Here is a 15,458-nt window from a genome sequence, read left to right as displayed (position 1 = left end):
CTAACGTCACATCCTTCCCTCTGGTTGCCCACGGTGTGCACGCACCTCCTCGCAAGCAGCGTTAATGACCGTTTAGGGCCCCGTCTCTCGGCCCTGGGTGGGGTCTCCGAGCTCATTCATGTGTCCGTGCCTGGCAGGGGCCCAGCTGAAGCCTGACAGGGGGTAGGCGCTTGGCGCACTGATGAATGAAGACAGGAACAGATGGCCACACACTCACCCAAATTAGACTTCAACTTGGAGCCGCAGACCGGGAAGAGGATGAACACAAAGTTCACCAAGTCAACAGCTGCTAGGTAGGCACCCGTGAAAACCTGGGGGCAAAGGAAATAGAGTCATGGCGTCCAAACATACTCCAGCAATCACAGCACCTGTCATCCTGGATCTCCTCTGCCCCTGATGAGGTACTTCCACCGAAGCCGCCTGCCAACCCCAGGAAAGGCTGGTCATCACCTCTATTTGCCTGACGAGGAGAACGGGGCGCTGAAACGAGCAATCCCTTAAGTGGAGGCCCGTCGGCAGAACCCGCCCTCCATTTCCCATGCCGTGCTCTTTCCGGTGCACGGTTACTCTTTGCTGTGTGACTCTGGCCCAACCGCTGGACTTCTCTGGGCCTCTGTTTCATCGTCTGTAAAACAGGGGTAGTCATGGTGCCTCTCTCAGTGCTAAGCAGATTACATGAAGCACCACAGGGAAAGTGCTTAGACCAGCACCGGCAAGCAGGAAAGCACAAGGCTCCTACCCACAAACGCACCAGCTACTATGCCAGTGTAACAGTGGTGAGGAGCAAACTCTGGAGTCTGGATCTTGCCACTGCTGCTTACTGGATCCTTCCCAAAGTTGTTCAGCCGCTAAGTCTGAGTGTCCACATGTGTAAAACAGGGATAAGGAGAGAGCCTACGTCCTAAGATAATTCGAGGATTAAATGAGTGAATGCGTGACAAGCCCTCATTGCCAAGCACATAGCGAAGGATTTTTTTTTTTTCTCTTTACATGTATTTATTTTTGAGAGCAACAGAGACAGAGCACAAGTTAGGGAGGAGACACAGAATCCGAAGCAGGCTCCAGGTTCTGAGCTGTCAGCACAGAGCCTGACGTGGGGCTTGAACTCACGAACTGTGAGATCATGACCTGAGCCGAAGTCAGACGCTCAACCCACTGCGCCACCCAGGCGCCCCCGCAGCGAAGGATTTAATAAACATCAGCTACTATTCTTGGACTCGGGCTGAGCATCATTGGGTTCCAGCAGCCAATGAGAATGGGCACCCAGAATGAAAGGTGGTTTGTTTGTGAGACAATACTGTTTGAAGCAGGGTCTAGAACTCCCAGGTGTGTGTCCCGGCCATGAGGCCGCCTTCCTCCATGTCTACCTGGGTGGGTGCCAGCCCCATGAGGTGCCTCTCCAGGGCATATTCCTTTGGGATATGTGTTTTGGGATAGGCCCCATCTACATAGGTTTGAGGGCCTAGACTTCAGAAGAGCTTGAAACTGTTTCTCACTTGCCCCAAGGCCTGCATTACCACTTGGGAAAGCACTCAGCCACCCCTGTTTGAACTGAGGCTGGGCTCCAGGCTCTAAAAACAATGACCACAACAATCGCTACTTGTGGAGCATCTACGATGTGCCAGCTGCTGTTTTAAGGGATGGGGATACGGTAGTGAATATAAAGTTTTGCCCCCGGAGAACTGGCACACTAGTAGTTCAATGAGCAACAGACACACTCAGTAAAAAAGATGGTGTATTGGGGGGGGGGGGTGGTCCGCTTTGGGAAAAAACGGAGCAGGACGAAGGAGTCCGGAGCACCTGCGATAGAGGGAGGGCACAAGTCTACACGAGTGCTCTGGTTAGGCCTCATCGAGAAGGTGACTTTTGAGCAAAGACTTGAAGGAGGTGAGCAGTGAGCCCTGTGGCTATCAGGGCAGGGGCACTGGGCAGGGGCAGACAGACCAACAGGGGCGCGGGCATGAGGTGAGACCGTACCTCAATGGTGAGGGAACTAGACAGAAGCTACTGTCACCCTGTGGGCCGTACGCACCTGGATCGTGAGCTGTCTGGCCAGAATCGCTCCGATGGTGTCACACAGGCTGGTCAGGAGGCAGCATGCCGCGCACAGCGCTGACTGGTCCCGTCCAGATTTCTTTGTACACCTCAGATAGAGAAGCCTGTGGTGACAGACAGGGGTGTGGATGGGTATGGACGGAACGCGGGAGCCACGAGTGGGTTCCCAATGCAGGTGTCTGCAAAGGGCAACTGTGATTTTGTGTCCTCATGAGGCACTCTCTCCCCCAGATATTCAGCAGGTATTTCTGAACTTAGTTTACAGATGGGAAAATAAAGGATCAAAGACTCCAGAACCAGCCCGTGGCAGGAGCCAGACCTGCCTCTCTAACGAAGAGGCATTTCTTTCCTCCTACAAATCTGGCCAACTCAAGTTCATGACCCACCACTCAGTGCTAACAAACTAGCTATGGGGTTTTATTTTTTGAAAGGAAGCATGTGGGTTATAAAAGTAACCCAATCACTGTGGTTAACTGCAGAGTACAGTTAATTGCCTAAATTAAAAAGGCAACTTGTTTCTTTTCAATTCAAGTGAAATCCTGCGAAGGAGTTCATGTGTGCAGTGGGGCGGCTGGGCTTTTGCTGGCCCTTGTCAAGTTGAGCATGTTCTTTTTTTTTTTTTTTTTTTTTTCTAATTTTTTTTAACGTTTATTTACTTTTGAGACAGAGAGAGACAAAGCATGAACGGGGGAGGGTCAGAGAGAGGGAGACACAGAATCTGAAACAGGCTCCAGGCTCTGAGCTGTCAGCACAGAGCCTGACGCGGGGCTTGAACTCACGGACCGCGAGATCATGACCTGAGCCGAAGTCGGCCGCTTAACCGACTGAGCCACCCAGGTGCCCTGAGCATGTTCTTAACATACACGGAGAGCAAAACCCCTCGAAGATGCCATGGCACTTTGGGCTGACTTCTCCCTAGAGTCGCCCACTGCTGGTCTCTCTCCCTTATTCCCCTCTTCCTGCCCCACCCCACTCCCCTAGAACAAGCACAGAAAGGCATAACAGGATGGAAGGAGTCAGAGGTCGCTCAGAAACACCTGATTGGATCTCAGAAACACTTTGTTCTAGATGTTTCCATGTTAAATATCTGGGCCGGGATAACTGCACTTCTTGTTTTATTTCCATCAACCACAGGGTGGTACTCACTCCTCACGGTTAGACTGTTTGCCTGGTTCTGAGGGTCGGCCCTTGGGAGCAGGGGATGGGGATGGAAGGCTGCTGGGTTCCAGAACATTTCCTGATCTGCCAGACGAAGCCCAGAGCTCACAGTGAGAATAGCAACCTTTCATCTAGGCCCTGGGCTCCTGGCACCAATTCAAAGCCTAAGAGTGAAGGCTCTAGAGACTCTCTGAGTTGGATTCAGATTAGAAATAGTTTATTTCAGGGCGCCTAGGTGGCTCTGTCAGTTAAGTGTTCGACTTCAGTTCAGGTCATGCTCTCACGGCTCATGAGTTCGAGCCCCGCGCCAGGCTCTGTGCTGACAGCTCAGAGCCTGGAGCCTGCGTCAGATTCTGTGACTCCCTTTCTCTCTGCCCCTCCCCTGCTCATGCTCTGTCTCTGTCTCTCAAAAAAACAAAGGCTCAAAAAAAAAAAAAAAAAAAAGAAAAGAAAGAAAGAAAGAAAAAGAAAAGAAATAGTTTATTTCAACCCTCCCATTAGAGAGTGGAGAAAAGTGAGGCCGATGGTGACCAGCTGAGTTAATGGCCGACCCTCTGGCTTCACATGTGGAGGCTTTCTCTGTACCCTGCTGTTCTTTAGCCATTTCCCCAGCCCTCGGGTCAGGGATCCAGGCTGACCCTACCCCAGGCCACACACAGCTCGGAGGATACACATTCCCCATACACATTCCCCAAGGACAAGAGGAGGCTCAGGGATGGCAAAGTCCTGACAACAGATGGGTGTGTCCAGACTGAGGCAGGCTGAAAAAGCAGATTCGGCTCTCATCAGACTGACTGGCTGGGCATTCTCAACGGAGTTACCTAACCTCTCCCACCTTTAGTTTCCAGCTCAGGAAATGTCTAATACTGCTGACTTCAGGGCGGCTGTGAGGACCAAATGAGATAACGCACAGAGAGTGGCTCGTTGGTGTCCACCTCTGATCTGGACAATTTAATCCTCACAAGTGTGCCCCTTCCTAAAAGGGTCTGGCGGTCCAGTTCTTTCCATTTGCTAGGGCAAGTTAGTAAAGCTGTCAGAACCTCCAGCTTCCTCGGGCGGTAAATGGGAGTAATAACGGTCCCTCCCTCGTGGGGTTGTGGCAGGGAAGACATGAGCTAATAAATGCAACACTAGGCCCACGTTAAATGTTCCAAGTGTCTTTTCATTTGCGTTCCAATGACTGGGTAGGGGGGTTGCCAGATCTCTGCAACAATATCAAATATCATCTTAAGAGTGCCTAAGATGAGCAGGTGCCAACCTCCCCCGGGGTGCTGATCCTTTCTCCTCTGCCAGGGAATACTTGGGTTGCACCAGCTTGGGACAGGGTGCCCGAAGATCTGGAGGCCCTCTTTAGCCAGACTTCATAGAACCCAGGTTATGGTGACCACCTGGCCAGATGGCTCCAGGTACTGGCCAGAGTCAGATCACAGCCAGTCCCCCCTCCCCAGATCAGAGGGCCTGGGGTAAAGGGAGACCAGAAATGCCAAGAGCCTTGTCCAAGGTCCTTGCCCTCTGCCAAAGGTTGGTGGCAGGACAGGAGCAATAATAAGGATGTTTAATGAGCACATACTAAGAGCTTTACGGAAACTAACTCATTTAATCCTGCCATCCGTCCCATCAGTTATTAACCCCGTTTAGGTGAGGAAAATGAGGCTCTGAGGCTTTACAGCTTGCCCAGCTCACACCTCCGGTCGATGGGGAAAGGGTGACAATAGAACCCAGGACTCGCTGCCCTTCGAGGGCTCCACGCACCGCGCGACCCGGCCTCTTCCTACTGGCCCACAGCCCGGCCTCCCCCTCCCTGTGCACGGAATCCGGAAAGAAGTCCTATCCGACTTCAGTCCACAGCGGAAGGGTCGTTTCGATCCTGGCACCGCGCCGCCTCCTGCCTCCCCGCTTTATGCCCCCTTCCCTCCAGGTTTCCAGGAGGGAGTTGGCGGGAGGCGTCGCCCCGCGTTCCCCGCCGCAGACCCGGCCCCCTCCCCCGCGCCGCCCGGTCCCGGTCCCCATTACAGCGCGTGGGCGGCGATCCAGCAGGAGGAGGCGCAGATCCACAGGCCGAAGGAGATGCAGACGCGGTGGCGGGCGAAGCAGCGGTCCAGGTAGTCCCAGTCCCAGAGCGCGGGCGCGGGGCTGGCCGCCTCCCCCATGGCTCGCTGGCTCCGCCCGGCCCGGGCCCCAACCTCCCGCGTGGCCCCGCCGGGGCGCAGCCTCCGCACGCCCCCTTTCCCCGGCCCGGTGCCCCCGCGGCGGCGGCGGCGGCGGCCCCGGCCCAGCGCACGTCCGCGGCCGGGAGACGGGCGCTGGCGGCAGCGGCGGAGGCGCGAGGGAAAAGTTTCCGGGACCGCGCGGCTCCCCACCCGGCGCGCTATTGTCGGGGGTCGGCGGGCCGGAGGCCGCCCCCCAGCGGCGGGAGCTGGGAGCGGCCTCGGCACAAAGGCTGCGGCCCCAGCCCCAGCTCCCCGACAGCGGTGGCGGCGCCGCTCGCAGACCCCTTGCGGTCTCCCGGCGGCCAGGGCCGAATACCGTGACCTGCCCGGCCACGGTAAGGCGCTTTGTCCGCCCATTAGTGCGCCCCATTTTCTGAGCCGAACAGTACACATGCTTCGCGCCTGACGCAGCTCTTGGGTGCTGGGGATCCCGGGCGTGAGCGGCTGGTCTGATCCTTCAAAAGGTACAAAAGAAAGGGGGCGGGGGGGGGGGGGGGGAGGCGTCGGCAGAAGGATACAGCTCCCCCCCCCCCCCCAACGCATCTTCTCCCACTCTCTGGTCTGAAGGCGTCGACGGCACCCTCCACCCCCACTCTAGTCGCCCAAGACGGACTTCCTGAAGTCACCCTAGAAGATGCCCCAGGAGGCCGGTGGTCTTGGCCATCATACTGTCCCATCCAGCCACGTTGCCACACAGTCCTGGCAGGCAGAGCTGTTCTTGAAAACAAGCTATTATAATTTTAAAATGTCCTTGTTGATTTTAGTAAGTTTGCTTAAAGAAGGTGACCCCGTCATTTCGCTATTTTCGTTGTTAAAAACAGCAGTTTTCTTGAGATCTCATTCATATACCATAAAATTCACCCTGTTAACGTGTACAGTGTTTTAGTGTATCCAGAGTTGTGCTACCACCACCGCTATCTAATTTTACAACATTTTCATCACTTGTTAAAAAAGCAAGTACTCATTAGCGGTTAACTTTCTTCTCCACACTCCCAGCCCTAGGCAACCACAAATCTACCTTAGGATTCTACGGACTTGCCTGTTGTGGAAAATTCCTTATTAATGCAATCCCATCCAATAGGTGAACTTTTTGTGACGAGCTTTTTTCACCTAGCATAATGGTTTTTTTTTTAAATGTTTTTATTTATTTTTGAGACAGAGAGAGACAGAGCATGAATGGGGGAGGGGCAGAGAGAGAGGGAGACACAGGATGGGAAGCAGGCTCCAGGCTCTGAGCCATCAGCCCAGAGCCCCACGCAGGGCTCGAACTCACGGACCGCGAGATCGTGACCTGGCTGAAGTCGGCTGCTTAACCGACTGAGCCACCCAGGTGCCCCCAGACTGTTCTTCTAAAGGGGCTACATTATTTTACTGTTTCATTTATTTTTAAAGTTATGACCGCTTTTGGTCATGAAACATAATTTGTCAGACATTGTCAGACGAGGAGCTGGGGACACGTTTTTGAGAAAAACAGACAACTCCCTGCCTTCATTGAGCTAACAGTCCAGTAGGAGAGAGAGTGACACTAAACAAGCAAAAGAGCGACTAAAGGTAAAATTAAAATAGGTTATTCGACAAAAGGGGCCAAAATTAAAATATAAAAATGATGATAAGATAAAGTAATACAAAATGAATACCAGCGAAGACAAGATTGAAAGGTTACAATAAAAGCGGAAAAATACAGGGGCGCCTGGGTGACTCAGTCGGTTGAGCGTCCGACTTCGACTCAGGTCAAGATCTCGCGGTCCGTGGGTTTGAGCCCCGCATCAGGCTCTGGGCTGATGGCTCAGAGCCTGGAGCCTGCTTCCCATCCTGTGTCTCCCTCTCTCTCTGCCCCTCCCCCATTCATGCTCTGTCTCTCTCTGTCTCAAAAATAAATAAAAGTTAAAAAAAAAATTTTTTTTTTTTAAAAAGGGGAAAAATACAGTAGCCAAGTGTCTCATAGATGATAACTAAGTACCCCGAAGTCCTTGCCTGCTGATTCTTTGTGGGTTCTTCTAGCCGACCTGTGGATACTGACCTGTGACTGCCCAGCTCCCCAGTTTCTCTAGTGACGTTGCCTACTTACTATTCTGGAAAGATAATCCATCGCACTAACTATCTCGCTGAAATGAGGACACACCTTCCCCGTCTCATGTCACCCTCTCCCCAGGCCCTAGGCAGGGCTACCTTATGCTCTGTTTTGTTGAGACTTGAAGATACCGCTATTTAATTTGATTCACTTATGATGACTTTCCTCTCCCTCAGGCTCAGTATAAGCCCTTGGAGGTTGGACCCAACTTAAAAATGGCTTCATTCTGGGGCGCCTGGGTGGCTCAGTCGGTCAAGTGTCCAACTTTGGCTCAGGTCATGATCTCGTGGTTCGTGAGTTCAGGCCCCACGTCAGGCTCTGTGCTGTCAGTGTGGAGCCCACTTTGAATCCTCGGTCCCTCTCTCTCTGCCTCTCATGCTCTCTCTTTCCCTCAAAAATAAACATCAAAAAACAAAATAAATGAAAAATTGCTTCATTCCTCCCACCACACCCTGGACCAGGTTTATGCACCTCGACAGCTTTTTCTCAGAGTGGTTAGTTCTCAGCCTTTGCAGTGAACTCAGAGAATTTGATGAAGACCTCTCGTCCCTGAAAAATATGAACATCTATGCACCTCCACACAGTGTTCATACAATCTTAAGGAATTTATAGTCTCTGAAATTCAACTGTGGATTTCGTGGAGGGCTAGACCCCAGACTAAACCCCCTAGTTTAAGCATTTAAATCCTGAGCCCCCTCCCAAAGCAGTTGGAAGGGGTGTGGTTTCAGGATCACTCTGACTGCCTGTCAAAAACCAGCCCGGCGAAATCCAACTCTCTGGGCGTGTGTCCTTGGAATCTGCATGGATTCATTTCTTGTGGCTGCTCTAACAAATTACCACAAACTTAGCAGCTTAAAATAACAGAAATGTATTCTCTCCCTATTCTGAAATCAGGTTCGCTGGACCACGGTCAAGGCCGCAGGGCTGCCTCCCTTCCGGGGACCCTAGAAGGGGAATCTCTTCATTGTCTCTCTTTATCCAGCGTCTGGTGGCTTCCAGCACTACCTGCCTGGCAGCCGCATCACTTAATCTCTTCCTCTCGTGGTCACATTTCCCTCTTGTCTTGTGTGTGTGAAATCTCCCTCTGTCTCTTTCCTATAAAGATGGCCCTTGTGACCTGCTCGGGTAATTTATGTTACACACCCCATCTCAAGATCCTTAATCACGTCTGTGAAGAGTTCAGATGTCACAGAAGGTGACATTTATAGGTTCCAGGGATTAAGACCTTGTATTTTGGGGGGCCATCATTCAGCCTACTAAACTACCTTCCCGCAAGCTTCCTGTGAGATTCATACGAGGAACATGGGCTTGTGGAGATGGCCCTTGGGGGCTTGGACAAGTGTGGGGAGCCGTTGCCAGTCACTGGACACATTGGCTCAGAGAAAAATGCAATGGGAAGAATGGGCGCTTCGGAGCCCGCAAGTCGGACTGCAGTTCTCACTCTGCCTCCTCGCAGCTGTGACTTGGGGCAAAGCATGGGTCCTCTGCAACTGTGTATTCTTACCTGTCAAGTGGGGATGATAGTGCCTCCGTCAGGGCAACTGGGATTAGTAGAAACCCTGGCGGTGAAGCATCTGGAAGTTATTATTGCTGTTGTCTTTCCTGGGAAGAACCTCTGATCCACTAAAAAATAATAATAATAATAATAATGGTTCAAAGAAAATATGAATAGCTAATGGCGTGGAGACACAGAGCTCGGGTCTTGGTTCTCTTCTCTTTACCGGACGCCTGAAACATCTGAACTTCTAGCTTTAAATACCGCCCCTGTGCCTGTGCCTCCTGAATATCTGTCTCCAGATCAGACCTCCTTCCCAGACTTTAGATTCATATACGCAGCTGCCTATTTGACATCTCCACTCGCTTGTCCGATTGAACACGTCTACAACCAGACTCGCGATTTTCCCTCCCGAGGCGCCTCCACCTGCTGTCCTCCCTGCCCAGGCTGCCTCTGTGTCCTGGTCCTATAGGGGACAGGCACAAGCCCCTGGGCCTGTGCTCCTCCTCGACCAGGGCACCCCTTACAGTGTGGCAGGTGTTGTCTTTCAACCCGCTGTGAGAGTCTTCAGCCGGGGCTGCTGAGCTCAGATCTGTACCCCAGCACCTGACTCACTGCCTGGCACGTAATAAGGAACATAGTTACCGAATGAATTGATTTTTAGATAGGCTGTAAAAAGGTACAGTGCCCTTCTGTAGTGAGAGTATGTTTACAAAGCTTTGGTGGCCCCTACTATTGTGTGTGTCTGTAGGGGGAGTGTTGGGAGGGCTTTCAAGAAACCCACGAGCTGGGCTTTGGAGAACAAGTTTGCTTTTGGCAATTAGTGCGGCAGCAATCTTGGAAAGCTGTCCTGGCGGCAGGAAGACGCTGGCTGGTGGATGCCTGCAAATGGCAGAGGTCCTGCAGCGAGGGAGGATGTGGGGTGAGAGAGGCAGGCTGCCGGCACCCACCAGCTCTTCATCCGGTGGGGAACACTCAGGATTGTATGTGCTAATCTACTCCCCTCCCTCCTGGAGTTAGGACCCCTCCCAAATTCTGCCAGGACCTTCCAAAGGGCTTTTTCCGTGGTCGGCCCTCGGGAAGTGAATCAGTTCCTTTAGCAGGCTCCTCTGAGGCTTGGTGGCTGCCCCACCCCGAAGCTAAAGCTAAAGTTTCTTTGGCCATGGTTCAGAGTTTGCCAAGAAGAAAAGCTAACAGGAGGGCCACAGCTCGTAGGCATTTCCTGTTGGCAGAGGCACTGAGCCCACAGGCATTGTCCTGAAGAAGGAAGGGCTGATCAGCCTGGCCTGTCCTTGTGGGAGCCTGCCGGCCAATCATGGCCCTAGGTCCCAGTCACCTGGGGCCACAGACCAGCAACTCAACAGCCTTTGCTTCTGAGGACATGCTACCTCCTGCCAATGTTCTTATAAAATGTGTTATTTAGAGGAAGGGTTTGTGGCTACTACTCAACTGGTAACATTAAAAAAGGCTCTATGCCAGTTTGATTTACCTGCTGTAAGTATAGAGAAATCAATTCTTTGAGAATGCATTTTGAAATAATGGCATTTCTAAATCTGAGTCAATCCCATTGTGGACATGTTGGATTATCATGAGAGAAGCAGGTGGTAGGACTGGTGGGGTCCTGGGTTCGTTCTATCTATCTTCTATCTACCTATCTATCTATCTACCCACCTAGTTAATCATCTATCTATCCATCCATCCACCCACCCATCCATCATCTAAGTTTATTTAGAGAGAGAGAGAAAGCCAGAGCGAGCACACACACAAGGGGCAGAGAGAATCCCAAGCAGGCTCCCTGCTGTCAGCACAGAGGTCCTGGGTTCTATTTAAAACTCTATCATCAAGCTTACTGTTTGATCTTGTGAGAGTTTCTTTACCTTTTTCACCCTCGAATGTTTCATTAATAACATCCTATTGCTGAAAGCAACTTACTTCACGATGCTAGAAGTTGGGCGAGGGCTAATGGAACGCACAGATGTTGAAATGTTACATCAAGGAAAGCCCTATTTTTTTTTTTTCCCACATGATCTTTACCCCCAACGTGGGGCTGGAACTTGGGACACATAGTTGCATGCTCTCCTGACTGAGCCAGCCAGGCGGACCAGGCTACTCACCTTTTAAAAAGCCAATTAAATAGAATTCAGTACTTGAATACTTGCATTGAAATAATTAGTTAAAAGAAATGTGTGTTCTCACCGCAGTTTACAATTCACAAGGAAATCGGCATCCTGCCAAGTTCCATGCGGGCCAGTAAGGGAGCTGGATTAACCTGCTTCCCCAAAGCCAGCCAAGACAGAGTAAAGACAGGAGCTTGTGGTCCCTATTTGATTCTAATCTCCCAGTACAGTTCTGTCTGTTCTCCTGAATGGCTCCTGAGCCCTTCTGGAATTTAACTGTCTACTTCTATGACCCCTCCCCACTCCCCACTGTTTATTTTGAAAATTTTCAAAACTACAAAAAGGTGAAAACCACCTAGGACCTACCTACCTACCCACCTAACACCAGCTGCAGACATTTTGCCACATTTGTTTTGTCCCTTGCTCCGGTGGAACCATTGGAGGTGGCAGCTGTGACACCTTACCCCCAGTGCCTCAGCATGTATCTCCAGCAGTGTTCGCGACCTCACCACACTTCTGTTACACTGATACAATGCTATTGCCTGTGTAATCCATGGTAAAATTTACTCAGCCGCTCCAAGAATGTCAAATATACAGAGTGTGAATGTGTGTTTCTGGTTCAGGATTCATTCATTTGGTTGTGTCTCTTTAGTCCCGGTCCCTTGTGTTCTGGAATGTTCCAAATCTGGAATTGTCTAATTGGTTTCTTATGATTAGATTGAGCCGAAACTTTTCTGCAAAAGCAGCACAGGGTTATCCTGTGGACTTCCTGTTGCACCACATCAGGAGGTGCAGAACATACTGGCATAGCACTGGTGACAGAGTTTGGTGACTTGTTTAAGGTAGTGTCTGTTGGATCACTCCATTGTAAAAGGCACTTTCCCTTGGCATTGAATAAAGCGGCGGGTGATACTTTAAAAGGGGGCCATTATCCCACCCCCCAGGGACCTTTCCGTCAGTGGTCTCAGCACTTTGCTGGAATCCATGATTTTGTTGATGGTTCCAAAATGGTGATTCCGTCATCCCTTCTACGTTGTTTCATTGAGGTGCTTTTGTTTAAAAGTTGCCCTGCCTCGCCTTATTTAGAGTACTACTATGGATTCAAGAATCCTTTAAAAAAAAAACAAAAAAACTCAGTGCCTTACAATTCACACGAAAGATGGTGTTTTAATACTTTTAGTAACCTGCTTTAGAAGTAGCCAAGATGTAGAAGTTATAAATATGAAATCTACCCTTCTTCCCCCACTCTCCTGAAAAACTCCCACCATTCTGACCTTTGTTGGGTCAGGCAGGAGTTAAAAGTCATGACTGTTAGCAGTGAACTTCTGAAGTTGTCACTAGCCACATTTTAAGTGCTTGGTTGTAGTTAACTACAGGATAGCACAGATTATAGATTTATTTGCATTGTAGTAGTAAGTTCTATTTGACAACACTATTATGGTATCCATGGCAGCGCTATTTTTAAAAATCAAAACCCTTGGAGAGTAATGTTGTCAGTGTAGGTTCATTGTTTTGTTTTTACATTTTTTTTGAAGTCTATTCATTTGGGGGAGGCGGGGGAAGGGCAGAGAGAGAGAGGGAGACACAGAATCCGAAGCAGGCTCCAGGCTCTGAGCTGTCAGCACTGAGCCCAGTGTGGGGCTCCAACTCACAAACTGTGAGATCGTGACCTGAGCCGAAGTCGGACGCTTGACCCACTGAGCCACCCAGACGCCCCGGTGTAGGTTCATGTTAACAAATGCACCGCTGTGTGGGGGATGCTGGGGGTAGGGGAGGCTGTGCATACGTGGGGACTGGGGAATATGGGAACTCTCTATGCTTTCTGCTCAATTTTGCTGCGAACTTAAAACTGTTCTACAAAATACGGTTTGTTAAAAATTTAAGAAACCACAAACTTGCAAAACGTCTACATGTCCATCAATAATAGAACAGATAAATGGTGACATATTCACACCACAGAATACCCTACAGCGGTGACAATGATTTATTTATCAAATGCAAGACTGTGGACGGACCTCACCACATTAGATTAAAGAAGCCAGATACATGAGTACACGCTGTAGATTTTTTTAAACAATTTTTTTTAAGATTTTTTTTTTTTTTTTTTTTTTTAGTAATCGCGGCACTCAACGTGGGGCTTGAACTCAAACCCCGAGATCAAGAGTTGTACCCCCCACCGACCGAGCCAGCCAGGTACCCCGGTAGATTCTGCTTACGTATCATACAAAACATGGTGAAAAGGTGAGAACAGCGGTAGCCCTTGGGGTGGTCAGTCTTTGCTGAAAGGAGGTACGAAGTGCTAACCGTGTTCTCAGTCAAGGTACCGGTTGCATCAGTATGTTGGTGAAAGTCAGCTATCTATACTCTCACAGTTGTGTTCTTTCTGTATACGTGTCACACTTCAACAGAACACTTATGTATTCAGTGTTCAGTGCACTGGGCACTCTTCACTTACATAATGCCCTTCACTTTTGGATTGCTCAGAATTGTTGTTTTCCCTTCATATTGGAGCCTTTGATAGCAAGTTCTTTCCTGTGTGGCCCTCTCTTCACCCTCAGTTGGTCTATGGTGTGTTGAACAGAACAGACAACAAACTGTTAGGCGTGGACATTCTGAATGATTTTCCTCACTGCTCCACAAGGACTTTAGAGGGGTGGCATTAGGTCGATTTCTGGCTTGTGGCCACATTTCCCAGTTTGCCTGCCAAGAAAACCTATATTGCTATTGATGTCTTGACAGAAACCTCCACTTCCTCCTAACTTCCTGAAAAGGAAACGGAGGACAGATGTATAGCAGGTTCTACTTTAAAAGGGCAGTATATTTCTTGTAATAAAATGCTGGGGAAAAAATTTCAAAACAATAAAGTGATCATGCTAATGGCTGGAACTTGTAAGTCTACCGTACTCCTCGCTACAAGGGTGAGGATACTTAAAAACAGACACCTTCCGATGTGTCCTAGTTTGGGTTCTTCAGACTCTAAGCAGAGGACTTAGATTTAGTTAATCTGGGAGGCAACCCCCTGAAGCAGAAGTGAGGGAGTGGACAGTGAGGGAAGGGAGGAGGGCAGCGGGCGAGTTAGTGAGATGATTTCCATGGAGGATCTAGTGTGGAAAATGTACAGTGTATGCACCAAGTGACAGGGAAGCTGGGGCACTTAGCACCCAGCCCCCATTCTTGACCAGTTGGGGGTTTCTCCGGGGGTTGTTAAATCCCCAGCCCGTCTAGATTGCCCTGTGTGCGCGGCGAGCAGGCTCCTGTGGTGCAGGAGAAAGGAACGCAGGAAATACAGGGTTTGCAGAGGAAGGGCTCGCAAAGGAACCGTCCCCTGGGGCTGCAGGTGAACTCAAAGTGGCTAAGGGATGGAGGGGTGTGGAGCATCTACACAGAGAGACGTCTCTTACCAGGAATATTTGCTAGAAGATGGAGTCGGATGCTCTTCACAACTGTTGCACATTCATGAAGGTTAAATACCAAAGGCATACATCCAGAAATAAGCCCTCACATTTATGTTCAATTCTCGACAAAGGTGCTGAAACAATTCAGTGGGTAAACACTAGTCTTTTCAACAAACTGCTCTGGGGCTACCGGATGCCACATGCAAAAGAATGAAGTTGGTCCATCTTCTACCTCACCCAGATATGAAAACTTAAAATAGCCCAGAGACCTAAACGTAAGAGCTAAAACTCTGAAACTCTTGGAAGGAAACACGGGAGTAAATCTTAATAACCTTGGATCTTTCAATAGTTTCTTAAATTTAACACCAAAAGCACAAGCAACCAAAGAAAAAAGGGATCCATATGGACTTCACCAGAATTAAAACTGTGCTTCAAAGGCACTGTCAGAAAATGAAAAGACAACCCACTGAATGGCAGAAAACATTTGCAAATTACACATCTGCTAAGGGACCTGTGCCTAGAATGTACAAACAACTTTTATAACTCAGTAACAAGATAAATAACTCCATTAAAGAATGGACAGAGGGGACGCCTGGGTGGCTCAGTCGGTTAAGCGTCCAACTTTGGCTCAGGTCATGATCTCATGGTCCATGAGTTCGAGCCCCGCGTTGGGCTGTGCACTGACAGCTCAGAGCCTGGACCCTGCTTTGGATTCTGTGTCTCCCTCTCTCTGCCTCTCCCCTGCTTGTGCTCTGTCTCGCTCTCAAAAATAAATAAACATTAAAAAAAATTAAAAAATAAAAGAAATCCTCATAAAAAAAAAAGAATGGACAAAAGATCTGAATAGACATTTTCCCAAAGATCTACAAGTGGGCAATAAGCACATGAGAAGATGCTCAACGTCATTTGGCATCAAGGGAATGTAAATCAAAACCATGACATATCGCTTTATATCCA

At 49.7% G+C, this 15,458-nt stretch overlaps 1 protein-coding gene across 3 annotated transcripts in view; it reads right to left on the bottom strand.

Moving 5' to 3' along the window:
- The window catches only part of TMEM44 (transmembrane protein 44), a 36,572-nt gene extending 31,136 nt beyond the window's left edge, over nucleotides 1–5,436 (bottom strand). For 2 of the 3 annotated variants that reach the window (XM_043594554.1, XM_043594555.1), the window contains exons 1-3: nucleotides 5,227–5,434; nucleotides 2,033–2,159; nucleotides 218–311 (exon numbers count right to left, since the gene is read on the bottom strand). In XM_043594554.1, the coding sequence (XP_043450489.1) occupies nucleotides 218–311; nucleotides 2,033–2,159; nucleotides 5,227–5,363 (358 nt within the window). In that variant the 5' untranslated portion in view covers nucleotides 5,364–5,434. Of the gene's footprint in view, nucleotides 1–217; nucleotides 312–2,032; nucleotides 2,160–5,226 lie in introns of all 3 variants that reach the window. The other variant, XM_043594556.1, reaches the window with a different exon arrangement.
- Between the last annotated feature and the right edge of the window lie 10,022 nt (nucleotides 5,437–15,458).

Source organism: Prionailurus bengalensis, chromosome C2, assembly GCF_016509475.1.
Source record: "Prionailurus bengalensis isolate Pbe53 chromosome C2, Fcat_Pben_1.1_paternal_pri, whole genome shotgun sequence".
Classification (NCBI taxonomy): Eukaryota; Metazoa; Chordata; class Mammalia; order Carnivora; family Felidae; genus Prionailurus; species Prionailurus bengalensis.
The sequence above is the reverse complement of the archived record's forward strand: the minus strand, read 5'-3'. Positions and strand labels throughout refer to the sequence as shown.